Source organism: Indicator indicator, chromosome 26 (assembly GCF_027791375.1).
Source record: "Indicator indicator isolate 239-I01 chromosome 26, UM_Iind_1.1, whole genome shotgun sequence".
In the NCBI taxonomy this organism is placed as follows: Eukaryota; Metazoa; Chordata; class Aves; order Piciformes; family Indicatoridae; genus Indicator; species Indicator indicator.
Genome location: NC_072035.1, coordinates 1,558,440 through 1,573,782, shown reverse-complemented (window position 1 = coordinate 1,573,782; position 15,343 = coordinate 1,558,440). Strand labels below are relative to the sequence as shown.

Below are 15,343 nucleotides of genomic sequence, written 5' to 3'. Positions count from 1 at the left end.
GTCAGGATGTGTATGCCAGTAATGAGACATTCTGAATTATATAAATGTCTTTCTAGTCATTAGCAATCTTGCTTTCTAAGACAGTGAGCACTAAAGGCAAGAAATAAGAAATCACAGAGCTCTTTTGTATTTCCTAAGTAGTTTTAATCACCTCCTTAGTTTAGACAGCATTTAGTATGATAGGCTGTAATTTAAGATGCTAAAAGATGTTGCCATTTATTTCATTAGGATTTACTTTTCCAAATTTCAGAACAAAAGAAGGCTCGAAGTCATATTTCACTAGTGCTGAAATGGGCTCTTAACACCCAGGAGACAAGACTCTCCCATTCCTACAGCAGACTAAGAATGTTAAAAGGCTAATCATTGTGGGCTGTGGACAAGTAATTTTAAACAATAAACAAGAAAAAAATACAGTTGTTTTATAACTCCACACTAAGAATAATGCTCAACAAAATACTAGTGCATTACTTAGAGTTAATGTTTTATTCTCTTTTGTGAGAAATTGTTTTTAAATCATTCCAGGCATTGAAGTGATCTCACCCATACTGAAACACCCACTTCCCCTCAAGGAATCCAAATTTGCAGCTGATGGGTTACTCACCAAAGAGACATTATTGTATGTATTTATTTATTACCATATGCACAGATCTATTTATCATGTCACTTGTGACTGTATAAACCTAAAGGGATCTAGACCCTTTTTTGGTATGCCTCTGCCTTTTTGGCAGATTTGAATGATTTTATGGCAGCATTAACATCTTAAAATAATAGTTCTGACAACAAGAAAACCCCTGCCAGTTTCGAGCACTAACTTGCTGCCTCCATATTCTCCTAGTTCTAGTTCGACACCTCCTAAGCATGTAAAACTTTGTCATGTGTACATGTGCTGACTCACTCTCATCTCCTAGAGCTCTTTCACAAATGAAGATTAAAAAAAAAAAATCAATTCAACAACCCAGTGACTCCAAAGTATGGGAGGGACCAAGGCAAACAGAAACATTTTTAAATTGAGAGGCCATCTTCACTTACATTTTGTGTATTTAATCTGAATCTTTCACACACATGAACATACCCCAAGTAACCACCAAATTAGCCACACCCTTAGAGGAAAAAGGCCAACGACTTAAGAAATCTAAAGCTGCTAAAATACTGAGAATGATTGGTGATGAGATCCAGATTTTCTCTTTTAACAGAGATGAAGGGGATTGAATCACCAAGGAGGACTGGGAATAAAGTGTCTGCATGGCATCACAATCCTCCTTCAGCAATGTTCCAGGAACAGCATCACCAACAGATTCTGTGCATTCAAAGTATTTGAGGAATGCCTACAGAAGCTCTACATAAAATAATGTAACATCATGACCACTAATCACAAGTATTCCAGGCTACAGTGTAGGACAAGACAGAACAACTCACACCAAAAGGACAAGACCAGAGTTAACACTGCAGGGCAAGAGAAGTCTCTGATCTCCTCTCCCTTCTACATTAAGAAAAGTTTGCACTCTTCCTGTTGAAACAGGGTGAAAATTCGACCTATTTAAGAACTTTGATTATTGCAATTGTTCCTCAGACATAATGAAAAACATCTCAATGACTTCTCTACTTGCACAGATAACTAACCTTTTATAGCAGAGGTTGGTCACAGTTGGTTTTCTCCTGATGCCAGATGACAATTGACAAGCCAGGGCTGTGCCAGCAGCACTGCAATGGTAATGCTGGCCTCTGAACACCACTGTGCCTTTAAGCAGAATCATACTGAAAAAGATGGCCACATCTTGAATACAGTTACATGAAACCACATCATAATAAGGAAACCCTTGCCACACATTTTAGCTGTTTATAGTGACAGTGTGAAGACCAGGAAGGGAAACCTAGTGGAGAACTACTGTGCTCCTTTCACGCACTGCACCTCAAGGCACTCACCTGCTAGATCTCTGTTATTAATTCCACCACCATTTTGTTAAATTTTTAATCTTTTGCAATTTCGTTTAACAGAAATTACTTTAAAAACAGGGGATGATAAGAAAGCCTCCCTTCCCTGCTTTAGCAGAGAAAAGAGGTGAAGCGGGTTGCAAGCCCCGGCGCCGTTTCCCCGTCTCCTCACAGGCTCCCGCCCGCGGTGCTCCTCAGCAGCGTCCCGCGCCCGCAGCGCGCTCCAGCTTCCAATTCACGAACTGCGATATTAGCGCTAGCCCCACACACCAGCCACGTTAAACGCGGTACTTACGCTGTTGACGCAAGGCCGGACTCAGTCTGCTTGGCTGCGTAGCTTTTATTCACGGAGCGGTGCGTACGTAAAGAGCGGGTTGCTGTGGCAACCAGGGCACGCGGACGCCTGTTGCGGAGCGGGAAAGGCTGAGGCGACGGTACGCTGGCGGGACAGGGCGCCTGTGATCGATTCTCTCGCTTTTGTTTGGAAGAGAGAAGGGCAGTTGTAACTTCGCAGCTTCGAGCAATTCCCTTACTGAGGGAAGGGGCAGGTCAGCCATCAACAACCCTTCCAAATGTTAGACTCTGAGGGCAGGTTTAATTTAGACTCCTTTTCAAATAATACGTTAGGTTGTTGTGGTTTTTTAGTTGTTTCGGGGGGGTTTTGGTTGTTGGGTTTTTTGTTTGGTTTTGACCTTTTGTTTCTGCTTTACTATTTTGAGCCCCTTCACTGGTTTGGGACATCAGACTACTTCACCAAAACCCTTTCAAAAATATTACCTAACATTACCTCCTTAACCCTGCAATTTTCAGTGCTTTCTCTCTCACACACCTTTTTTGTTTTGTTTTTACAGTCTTCAGTAGAGAATTAAACCCACTAAGACAGTTCAGCTGATGACCATGAACCATTCCAGCCTCTTTTCGTAGCTTCCTGACAAGGAACATGTGCTAAAATAGCTTCTCTGGGACACAGAGCACTGTTTAAAGTCACCAGTTGTCTTTTTGCTGCACTATCTGCCCAGTGACCAGCTACAGGCCTTTTAGAGCATTCCTGGGGATAGGGAGTATCCTTCCCAGGAAGATTTGGGATGGCACACATTCGTATCTCAGCCAACCTCCCCCCTAACACAGATCCCAGCAAAGCTTCTCTGGCATTTGGGAGGAGGGCCCTTCCCAAGCTGAATGAGGAGTTATGTTCTCCAGAGCTGTTGATTCAGCAGCAGGCACTGATGTCACTCTGCGACCTGGTCCATGACCCAGAAAACGTCTATCAGGCACTAGAAATAGGTAAGTGATCTATTGTCAGAAGCTTGGACACAGTGGAGAAGAAAAAAAACCTACTTTACCTTTGCGCACTGCTTTTTAACTTAAGCTGAGGTTGTTCAGCCTGGAAAAAGAGGAGACTCCAGAGAGACCCAGTAGCAGCTTTCCAGTACCTGAAGGGGGCCTACAAACAAGATGGAGAGAGACTGTCTACAAATGCCTGCAGTGATAGCAGAAGGGGCAACATCTTCAAAGCAGAGAAGAGTACATTTAGATTGGATGATAGGAACAAGTTCTGCACTATGAGGGTGGTGGAATATTGGAACAGGTTGCCTGGGGAGGTGGTTGAGGCCCCATCTCTGGAGGTATTCCAGGTGAGGCTGGACAGGACTCTGGGCAACCTGATCTAATTGAGGATGTCCCTGCTTATTGCAGAGGAGATTGGACTAGGTGACCTTTTGAGGTCTCTTCCAACCCAGACCGTTCTATGAATCTATGACACAAAATGACCATGAAAATCTTTATTTTAACCTCTAGTTGTTTTACCTTATAAAGCTAAAGAATTTTTGTAATGTCATATATATGACACAGTTTAAGAGTAGCCTCACTTTAGGATTTATCAGTGGTTGACCATAGGTTTTATCAACAGTAGGGGTTTTTTTCCCTTGTGTTTATTCTGAATTTTTGCTAATTCCTAAAATAGGCTAGTAACAATTAAAAAAAAAAAGCCACCAAGTTGAATTTCATTTGCCTGCAGTCTTTTGTAATGAACCTTTCAGAAAAGTTAATTCATTAATTTCTAATGTCATAAGACTGCTAAGTATATTTTATTTAAAAAGGAGAAAGGAAAAGGCTTTTAGTTCTCCTACATAAGTAAAAAGCGCAAAATTCCATTTCTTTCCTTCATTAGACATTTTCTACCACACATAACATAGGATTTTTCATTCTTGAGGTTAAAATTCTTATATCTGGGGTTCCATAATACTAGCAGGCAAAAAACTGATGAATCTTTTGATTAAGAATTAATTAAATAATATTTAAATAAGGTTTGCAAGTTCAGCTGCAAAATCTGTGAAGTCATCTTTTGCCATCCATTCCTTCAGCAGTAGCTAGCATGGTGCATCCAGTTATAACTTTACTGGAGAGACAAAACATCAAAGCTTTTTATGCAGAACTACTCAGAATCATCTGAGTGATTGCAGAATGAGTCTAAAAAGAACAACAACAAAAGATTCATGCACTTCAGGGTGTGATATAAAACAAAGTATTGCTTGTGGCTGAAAGTAGGACATATTGCAGCCAACTACTGTGTCTCATAGGGTTCTTGGATAATCTGAAGAATTTGCTGGTACACCATGACAGCACTGTCCGTCAGAAAACCACGGAAATCCTCTATGTCATGGCTATGCATAATGTTGGCAGGTAGGTGCCATTCCAGGGTTTACTGAGTTCTGTGGGAAGTGACAAGGATGTTTCAGTGAGAATTAAAAAAGAATTTCTAAGTTTTGACATTGCAGATTCAATGTAAAGAAGAGTATTTAGTTAAGATTAAGCAAATACACAAGTTTATCATGTTTAGTTAAATGTATCCTCTGATGTTATTCATAGACAAGGGCTGATACACCATGGAGTGATTCCTGCCCTCACTAAGCTTTTGGATGATGCAGTAGACACCTGTCGGAAGAACACATATCACATACTTGAGATGATGGCAAAATTACCTGAAGGTAGGGGTTTCAGTAGTTAAGTATTCAGACAGGCAAAGCAAATAGGTGAATTTATTTGATTGCCTATGTGATATTTTCCACATGTAATTTATTCCATTTTCCTTGAAAATTCTATTTTGAAACAATTTAATTTTTACTAATCTGAATTTTCTTTAGTTAGTTTTCTTACAAGATTTTATTCTTCAGGTTCTATCAAAAAACTTGTTAAAGTGTGGCTGCCATAAATTTTTTATTGGTGGAGAAAAACTTTTCTAGAGCTGCTTTTGCACTTCTAAAAACGTTCTAATTGTATAATAATAGTGAGAATGCTTAATCAAAATATAGGAACTGCTTAACACAGGTAAGTGAAATGCCCCGTGCTAACATAATACACCTGTGAATAGGCCTGTCTGTGTGCTAGGAGGACTGACTCTGCTACATCTGTTAACTTTCTTACCTCTTATGCAAGTTAAGTTTTTTCTGCTCAAGACACATGTTGTTTGGACTGCATACTCGAGTCTGTATTTCAGAACCTTGCATCAAAAAGCTACTTTGTCCTCTCCTATTCAAGATGAGCAGCTGTTCATCATGATGCACAAATATCGCAGCGCAGGGTTTGCAGAGTTTTTCTGGGTTTAGGAGGTACAAATTTTGTGAATTTTTTTTTTATGCCTTCCCCACTGCTTACAAGCACTAGTGTAGGAGGCGGCACAAATGAGCAATTAAAGGCACCATCCACTGCTCTCTGTATTCCTCAGATTATCTATTCATGTGTCTTTCACCTTGGCCTCATAGGTACTGTTTCTTAAACGCATGCTTTGATATTGTTTTGAAGTGGTGATATAAGGAGCAGTGAAAATGTTATCTTCTGACATCTTATTCAAATATTGTTTCCCTTAGGTAATTTTGTTAAACAGACTTGGTAAGATATGATAATAATGTTAATTTTCTGACAGTTTCCCTAGCTATTTTACAAATGACACTTGGCTTAAGTAAACGTTGACCTATCTAAATGCCCTTTAAGAATTCTGGCCCTTAACTGTGTAGACAGAGATACCACCCTGTAGATAAGTGCATTATGTAATAGTCAAATTAGTTACTTGGTAAATTCTGTACATCAGTGCTTTCATTGCAAGTTCCTTTTAAGTGTAAGTAAGGAGAGTTACTTCATTAGAAACTTGATATTTCTGTCTGCTTTAAATAAATTTTTCCTGTTCATTAATTCTCAACATTTGGTGTAATCCTAATACATTTGCAGTGATCATGCTCTGTATCCATGTATGCCAACTTTTCCCTATTTCCTCCCCCTTCTCTTTATAAGAAATTAAAAATTAATGTAGAGGAACTGTTTACATCTGTGAAGTAAGCAGAATTTTATCTCTGTCTTCTGATCCTATATTCAAATGTCTCAAAGAGCATGATGTGTCTAGTAGCCTCTTTATATCTTGAGACAAACCTTTAGCTCTTTCAAAGCTTGATTTCGTCAGCTATGAAATTATGCCAGATTTTTACTATTTCCTCTGTCAATGTTTGTGCCTCCAAGACTTATTTGAGATAGAAGCACTTGACTAGATTAAATTAGTCTTGCATAGCTTTCTACAGACCTGATTTTCAAACAATGTCCTTTGACAGTTTTTTGGGGTGAGTAGAAACAGAAGAAAACCTGCAGTCTTCTACCTGTCACGTATGTACAGTCTGTAAGATCAGTGGTGTAAAGCCTGAGCTAGTGTGCTGCCTGAGAAAGCATCTCTGAGTAATTACCCTTGGAAAAGGCTGCTTTCCCAAGCCATGTATTTGTTTTATTTAGATAACAATACAGCATGTCTATAAAAATATACATACCTGCATTGAAGGGTTGGAAGACAGCTCCCTGAGCAGAATTGTGTGGCTGCAGTATGGACTCACATACAGATGGCTGCTTACAAGAAAAACAGGAAGGTGCTAAAAGTGTTTCCTTTGCTATGAGACAATTTGGGAGGCTGTTCAGGGAGAACAGCAGATATTTTCTAATAGGTGGTAAGAATCACAAGACCTGACCGTATTCATCTGACATACAAGAGATACAGAAAGAGCCTCTGCCTGGTGATCCAGCCTTCTAAAGCTAGCCGAGAAAATGCCTGCCTCCCTCCCTGCCTTTTCTTCTACACCTCACAGTAGATAATGAGATAGGATGTCTCTTCCATCAGCTTGAGGAAGTCAGCAACTAGTATACCTTTCTACAGCTAGATTCCTGACATTCTCTAGAGCTGAGGTGATTTACAGGACCAACACATCAATATGTTCCACACTACAAAAAGCAACATAAGCTGTGCAAGCCTTTGGCACAGAGTTGTTTTTGTTAACTGGGAAGTGGTCTGTGGTCTGGTTAGCTCTTTGCCAGGCCACCTGATCACTCTCCAAACCAGAGTAACTTAAGGAAATGTGATTATTTTAGGAAAATCCAATGCAGTTTTTTTCCTTAAATTTAAGGGTGTATACCAGTATCCTCCAGGAACAGTGAGATCACTTAAACATAAAAGGTGGGAAAATCCACAAAGATTGGGGGAACACTGAAGAGCAATAGTTCCAGAAGAAAAAATAACTTAGTGGCAAGAATTAATAGGCATTAGAAAGATAAAAATAAGATACATAGATAGATGTATTCAACACAGGATAGACAAGGGAAAAGAATCAGCAGCAAAAGAAAATCAAGAGCATTGGAGAAATGAATAGCAAACCTTTCACTCTTTGTAAAAACAATTAGCTGACACAGTTGATAACGATGTTAGTAAAGGGTGTTACACAATGGCAAATGACCTGGGCAACAACTGCAAAAATAGTTCTAGGAAAAAAAAACAAAACAAAAGCAAAGTACCCTAGAGTATGGCTAATACTGGAAAAGCTTAATAATTCTTACCTATTATCTATCCTAGTTTTTTATGGGTACTTCATCCTTTTAGACAAAGGCTGGGGGTTGTTTTTAAGCTTGCCAGAACCTCTGTTGGGGAAAAGTCCAAGAGAGAATATTTCTCCTACTTTACTGACCCTCAGTGTCTCCACTATTCCACCCTTGAAAAATCATAACCAGTCAGGTTTGTGGATTTAAGAATTCCTTCTTCCCTTTGAAGCTTGTTTTGCTGTAGGGAGTGCAAATGATAGACAGATGGCATTCTTATTGCAGCAGATGGAACATCTCTTCTGTGAATGTCCTTGTTGCCCAGGTGAAGTGAAACCCCAGCTGTATTAATGCAGTCCTTTCAGGTGGCAGTGTGCTGCATCACTGATAAACTGGCAAACTCAGAAAAGAGATGCAAATTTAAGTGCGTGATTTACCCAGGTGAACAAATAAGACTCAAGGGGTTCGATGTCAGCACCTGTCTTTGGCCCAGACTTTTTACTCTCAACCTTCCCTGTGCCTAAATTTTCTTATACAATCAGAAAATAAAATTGCTTTACTCCTGTGTAAAATAGAATTTATTTTAATATCTTGATTCTTCAGATAGAAAACAGAGTAACTGTGACTTACTCCAAATTTTAAGATCAAAACCATTATAGGAATTAAATTATTAAAGAGCTACTGACAAGGAATTGCTATTCAGAGAACATGATTATGTGAACTGATTATTTAGTTACTGCTTTATTCCTCCCTGTCCTTATGCTTTTCTTAAGCCAAGCAGGAGCATATGGCAGTACTTCAATTCCGTTTCTCCTTCCCAAGATAGCCTTCATTCAGTGAGAAATGTCACTGATCCTTTTCTTCAGAAGTACCCTAGGTTCTCCCCTTCTGTTGTAGATTGTCTGTAACACCTATTTTGAAAAGACTTTTTTAGCTGAAGATTTCTTTTTTTTTAAATGTATCTCTTACCTTCCTCAGAACTGACTACACTTCTTAGTTTTCCTGTCCAGTTTTCTTACTTTGAAGCTATGTTCTAACAAATGCTGTTTTTTTCTTTACATTTCTTTCATTAGTCTGAAATGGCCACAGTGCCAAGAAAGCTAGAGGTGAAGGAGGCAGAATGTCTAATAGGCCATTCATTGGGAAAGGAAGCCCTGTCTCATTTTATGCCTTTTTCACAATTCAGCTGGCTAATAACAGGGTGTTACATTACAGAAAACAATTCAGACTAGAAATACTGTGCAATTTCTCAAGTACATGATAGCACTTTAATGATAAATGAAGTTTAGAGGATCCTGCACTAGCTTTATGGACTGTACTAGCAATTACCAACAGGCAGTTTTTAGTACACTCACCAGGTCAAGCAGCATGACAGCAAGTATCACATGCAGGCAATAGTATCTTCTCACTGCAAGTAAACCCAAACACTCCTTGTGTGCCATGGTAAACCTTTTGTGCCTTCAAGGTGGAGACTCACTTGCTCTTTTGCTTCTGCTCTTCGGGTGTTAACAGTTGACAGGGAATGCTTAAAGGGGCTTTGTGCCTTCAGTACAGGGATAAAATACCTCCTTCAACATTAGACAGATTTTTCCCCATTATCAATTTTGTCTGAAGAGTTTTGAAAGTCTTAATTCATGATTTGAGTGTCAGGGAATACTTTTGTTATGGTTACATTCTCTAGCAAGGTTGAAAATGCTTATGACTTCTAGCACTGCCTTCAAGAGTATTGTAGTATTCTTAGTGGCTCCAACTCACCATTAGCTTAAGTCTCCAGGTCACTTAAAAAAATCCTAGCTTGAACAGAGATGTCGTCAAATGGATCAAAAGAAGGATTCTTAAACATAATGTAAGAAAAATAAGAACTTTTTGATACATTTTGTAGAAATGGCGAGAGACAAAAAACTATCCAAGCACTAGCAAATATTTTCAGCTGGTGTCAGAAATTATTCATGTCTAAGCCAAATTCTGTTTAACTGCCAGGATGTTTATCTACAAGAGTTGCAGCTTTTCTTAATGTAGATCCAGAGTTTTAGAAATTTCAGTCTAAGATGTTCTAGAAGAACCTTGTTACAGTCTGAATGGATGGAATTTTCAAGAAACTTTCAATGAAAACCCATCAGTAAGACTTATGCCAATAGATCACCTTGTATATGGTCACTTTAAAAAAAAAAAATTAGGTGTTTCCTAAAGCTTATTTTTTCACAAGTATGAGCCAGACCAAATTTTGGATTGATTTTTGTAGACTGGCTGAGAACTAAGCAGTACAAAAATGTGAACATATTTTTCAAGTTTTTTTTCAGGCTTAGGAGACCACCTTTGAGCACTGCTCAGAAATGTATGTATGTGCCCATACCTGGAGCTGTGTTTCTAAGCACAGACATCCATAAAAAGTGCCTGCTTGTGTAACACAATATGCAGGCAGGCTTCGTATGTAACTTGCAGACACCACGGAAGAGTCTTTCCTGATATTTTTACAGATCTTGATTTGTAACTTCTTTCCTAAATTTGCTACTATCCATCTCCCCCAGAAAGACAACAATAACATGTGAAGATACTAAATGGAAACACATCCCTTAAATCTCACTGAGTTTCTCAAAAGTAACTGCTAAAGATTAAAATTGCTGAATGTTGATGAATAGGCTGACAAAATAGATCTGAAGCAAATAAACCAAAGTCAGCAGCCTGCCACAAAGGAAAGAAAACTCCATAAACATTATCCAGTTAAGTGGTTGTCATAATACCAATTAATGAACACACTATAGACAACATCAGTATCATTTGAATTATTTATTTAAGTGGACAATTTAAATGTTGATGTTATTAACCATTTTGTTTTAAATTTTGTTAGAGCCCTTGGCTGAGATTTCTTGCCCTAATTATAGCACATAGGGGGACCCAAAGTAGAAGGTTATTTTCCAGTGTGCCTGTGTCTCTGTGTACATATGTGCTTTACAATTATCAAACATATATTTACACACCAACTTTGCACTGAAGTCTTTAAGAAGTCTTTTCTATGGCAGGGGAACGAATCAACTGACCAAAGACTACGGTTTGTATGATCCATTTGAGATTTTCCAGTGTAGTCCCACAGAGCTTCTTACGCATTCAAACTTTTGCCGGAATGTTTTTTTTACGAGATGAAACCTGGAGCTGAGGAATGCATCTCTTCAGTTTCCTTAACTTCACTAAACTGTAAATAATTTAAATTATTAAATTTAAATATCAAGACATTTAGTTATTGTTCATATCGCTCATCTTTAACCTTCTAATAGTACATCACATTTTTAAAATAATTTAAAAACCAACAAAAAAGACTTTGGAGGCTATATACTACACAAGCTCCATGGCTCCTGCTTCTGGGAAATCTGGTACAATATTATAATCCCCAGAATGTGTTTGGAGCAGTAGAACAGAATTGTCCGTTGGCAACTTTCACATTCAGCAATCCAGACACTACAACAATAATTTTAAAAATTGCCATGTGATTTTTTTTCTTTTTTAGCTGTATTAAAAAAAGGAACACTAACCTACTTCTTAAATACAGCTTTGGGTTTTGGTTTTTTGTGAAACACCATAAGATTTGGCAAAAAAAAAAAAGATGTAAAAGAAGACCGTTTTGATGTATAAAACTCCTTACCAGTAGAAGAAACACTGATCTTAATTTGGCCTACCCTTAGATTGATTTCATGTAGTTTTGCTGCATATTTGAAGCCTAAAGAGCAGAAAGAGCTGTGAGTTTGGAACTTACAAAACAGTTGCGCACCAACGATTCCTTGACCAGGCCAGGTATAAACAGGAAAGTCCATGATAAACAGGAAAGTAAAGCAGAAGTGTGTATAGAGTATATGCTGTGAGACATGTGCCTACATGATGTTTGTGTGGATACTGTTTGGCTCTGTGTACCAATAGTGTGGGTGCATGCCCATTTGCTACAAAGCCATGTTGCATTTTGCTTACGCTCTCTGTTCTGTAGTATCTGGTTTGAATTAGCATTCCTCCCCAATACCATTCTGCTCCACACTCTGCAAGCCAGTTCAACTGTCACTCACTCTATCTTCACGTCAGTAACATTTTAGGACAATGGGACAAGGAATTATTTCTTACATAGACCATGATAACACTCCCACTGTAGGAAATGTAATGAAACAAATGGAATAAAAGTGCAGTGACTGTGGTGAAAACATCTCACTCACAGAGTTAGGCCTCAATCACTTTTTTATGTTGTTAGGGTTGGGGTTTTTAAATTTTTTTTTCATGGGGGCAAGGCGGTGGTGGTGGGTTGTGGAGAGGAGGCTTTCACTCTCCAGAACACATATTGGTGAAAAATTATGTGGCAGGTTAAGGGGGCATAAGAGGAACTCTGAACATAGATCAGAATTCCCCTTTTCTCTCCTTGGGCTACTAAGCATTGCCCCATTTTTATCCACAAGAAGTGGCAGTGGTTAGCCCCTTTTTTGTCACTTCAGGATAACAAATTAAGCCCAAGGATTCTTAGCAGAGGCCAATATATTTGAGATTGTTCTGAATGATGACATCTGTCACTGCATCAAAGACAAATTGTATGTTACTAGTATCAGTGGCACAGGTGAAGTGTGAGTAGATCTCCTTGGTCTCCTTGTTGCGATTCAAGTCCTCAAACTGGCGCTGGATGTAGACTGCTGCCTCCTCATAAGTGTTTTGGCCTTTGTATTCAGGAAAGCAGACTGTTAAGGGCATGCGTCGGATTTTTTCTGCCAGCAGATCTTTCTTATTCAAAAATAGGATGAGGGAAGTGTTGATGAACCAATTGTTGTTACAGATGGAATCAAAGAGACGCAAACTTTCTGCCATCCGACTCTGTAGGAGAGGAAACAAACGCCAGGAAGAGTGTTTCAGCATAACTGTGGAAAGCACACAATATATTATCATTATCAATTAATACATTATTACATAATCAATTAGCAAAACCTGCTTTTAGAAAGAATTTTATCTGCTGACTTCCCATCTTAGCTGATCATGAAATTTCAGGGGCCTTAAGTCACTTATTTTGGTACAGAACATTTCAGTACAGGCTACCTCTTTGTTTTTTAAAGTATTTGGCAACTACGGAGGAAAGTCTAATAGTGAAGATTTAGAAATAATAAACGTAACTTGCAAAAATGTGGCTGTGGCCAAGCTTAGGTTAGCATTACAAAAACTTTCTTTGAATAAAAGGGATGAGCAATTTCTAAGGACTTCCCACGAAAGAACCCTTCTGCTGTCACTGCCTTTTTAAACAGACAGAATTGCCATGGCCCAGCTGTAACACCCACACGACTGGATGTGTATTTTAGCACACCACACTTACTGCCTGTTTTCTCTTTGCTTTATTTCCCCCACTGTGCAATGGTAAGCTTGAACGAATGCACAAGACTCACATTCTGCTATAATTGGACAACTGTGTGCTGACATGTGAAAGCTGAGTTTAGCCGTACATCTTTCTGCCTGTTGCCCTTAGCAGGCAGACTCTATTCATGAACAAGGTAAGCTGACCACCACAACTCCGTATTTGCAGTAACAATCCAGTCCTGCTCTCAGCTGAAAGGTCCCTTAGAAACCAACGGCCCTTGTGAGTCCTCCTGACCCGCTGCTGCGGCAGAGGCCTGATGCAGCCGGAGCTGTCCATGGTACCGTGCCTCCAGGAAGGCTGTTTATATCGAGGTGTCATGTTTTGAACAGAAAACATTCTAGACTGTTAAATATCACTCAAGTATTGTCAAAAGTAGATACAGAAAAGATCTTTATCTTCCTGTAGATCTGGTCCAATGCACAGCTCTCAAAATAATTGAAATAGAGAAACCAGTCTGATGATAATTGTGGCATGAAATTCAGTATTCCTGTTCACATGTCCAGATGAATTGATTTTGTATGGGAAGCATTTCTGTAAAGCTTTCAGCTCTTCCCAAATGACAGGCTTACAGTTAAGATGTAGCCTACAGCTAAAATATTAGCTATTGTTCCTTCTCCCTTTTTTTTGTTGTTTAGGCTTTATATTGCTGAAAACATTGATGTAAGGAATCAAGGTTTATTCCTCACTTTTTAGATAATGCCAAAATTTATTGCACCCTGGTCATGAAATGCAAAGAATCTTTGTACAGTCAGCTCTGTAAAGTCTGTGTGCTGATAAGCCATAGATAAAATCTAAAGAAAGCATTTAATATACAACAATATAGATCATAACTTCCTTAAAAACAATAAACAAGCTAAGTATCTACAGAATTTTTTCCCTCTCAGGTTTCCATAAAGAGATTCATATATGCAGATGTTTATTCTTTCAAGTGATCTCTACAAAAGCTGTACAAAACCCATTCAGATCACTGCTTCATCTGTTTGCGAAGTCTAGATTTTCTTAATTCAATGTACTTTTTTCCCTTCAAAGTGAATTTGCAATACTGTCCTGCTAAATTAAGAAAACATATCCTGTTCTGAGTATCTCTTACTTTCAATATTCTCAGATCATAAGAGTGCATAAGATTTAATAGAATTTCATCATCTTAGTCCATATAGCAGATTTGATTAAGATTAGGCATTATTGATCAGTATGGGTGTGTCAGTGTAAGCTGAAATTCCCCCCCCTCCCCCCCCCAACAATACCCAGGCTAGTCCAGTCTGGAAGCAAATGAAAGCTGTATTTACAAAGCAGAATCTACAATCTATGATGAAATGCAATGAATATGTACAAGTATACAAAATTCACAACATTTACAAATATATACAATCAACAGAAAATCACAACCAATCTCCCTTTGCTTCCCCCCAAAGGGGACCCTTCCCAAAGGGGCCTCCCTCTCCCAGGAGCTTCCCCCCCAGGCCCCCCTTGGACAGAAAGCAGAGTTAGTTAGAGCAGAAAGTTGTTAACTTAGCTGCCAAGGTCAGGGTGTGTTATCTTCAGCCAGAAGAGAAGAAGAAACAGCAGCCAGACAGCCCAGCAACTGCCCCGACTGCAGAACGCAGAATGTGCAGAGTGCCCCACTTTGTTTTGGGTAATAGTTCTTAAACATTTCTATCTATCCAATGGAAGTGTTTAGAACAATCAGTATTTTGCTTTCTTACACCCAATAGTGACTTATTTACACTCTTTCACTTTCTCTGTTCTGAACTTTGCAAGGAAAAATTAAAAAGACAGTTTCAAACCATCACAATGGGGCATGATGGAAGGGAGGGCAATTGCGAATGATAGGCATCAGAAACAGTTCTTAATCATCCTGGGCTGTTGTCTCTGGTCTCACTTTATCTCACAGTCACATAGTGAATAGTTTCATCATATGTACAGATCATGAGTTTTGTGGAGAAGAGGAGCATGTCTTACCATCTGAAAGTATGAGCAGCTGATTTGGTACTATTTATTTAAATAAGAGAAAAATAATCTTGGAAATGTCTGGTAAAACTCCTGGGGCTCACTAATCCCTGATTTCTCAGTGCTTCCAAAAGGTATAAATCATCAATTTATACCAATTTTTGATAACAAAAAACAAATGAGGAATTCATTTGACTTCTTGCATTCACACATGATCTAAACCTCTGGTATATTTACTTTTTATGGACTTTTAAG

At 38.7% G+C, this 15,343-nt stretch overlaps 2 protein-coding genes across 2 annotated transcripts in view; one reads left to right on the top strand and one right to left on the bottom strand.

Moving 5' to 3' along the window:
- The first annotated feature begins 3,017 nt into the window (after window positions 1-3,017).
- Window positions 3,018-15,343, top strand: part of RSPH14 (radial spoke head 14 homolog) — a 69,442-nt gene continuing 57,116 nt past the window's right edge. The window contains exons 1-3 of the mRNA XM_054392907.1: window positions 3,018-3,216; window positions 4,512-4,614; window positions 4,801-4,919. Coding sequence (XP_054248882.1) covers window positions 3,018-3,216; window positions 4,512-4,614; window positions 4,801-4,919 — 421 coding nt within the window. The remainder of the gene's footprint in view (window positions 3,217-4,511; window positions 4,615-4,800; window positions 4,920-15,343) is intronic.
- GNAZ (G protein subunit alpha z) overlaps window positions 12,265-15,343 on the bottom strand; it is a 30,129-nt gene continuing 27,050 nt past the window's right edge. The window contains exon 2 of the mRNA XM_054392469.1: window positions 12,265-12,609. Coding sequence (XP_054248444.1) covers window positions 12,265-12,609 — 345 coding nt within the window. The remainder of the gene's footprint in view (window positions 12,610-15,343) is intronic.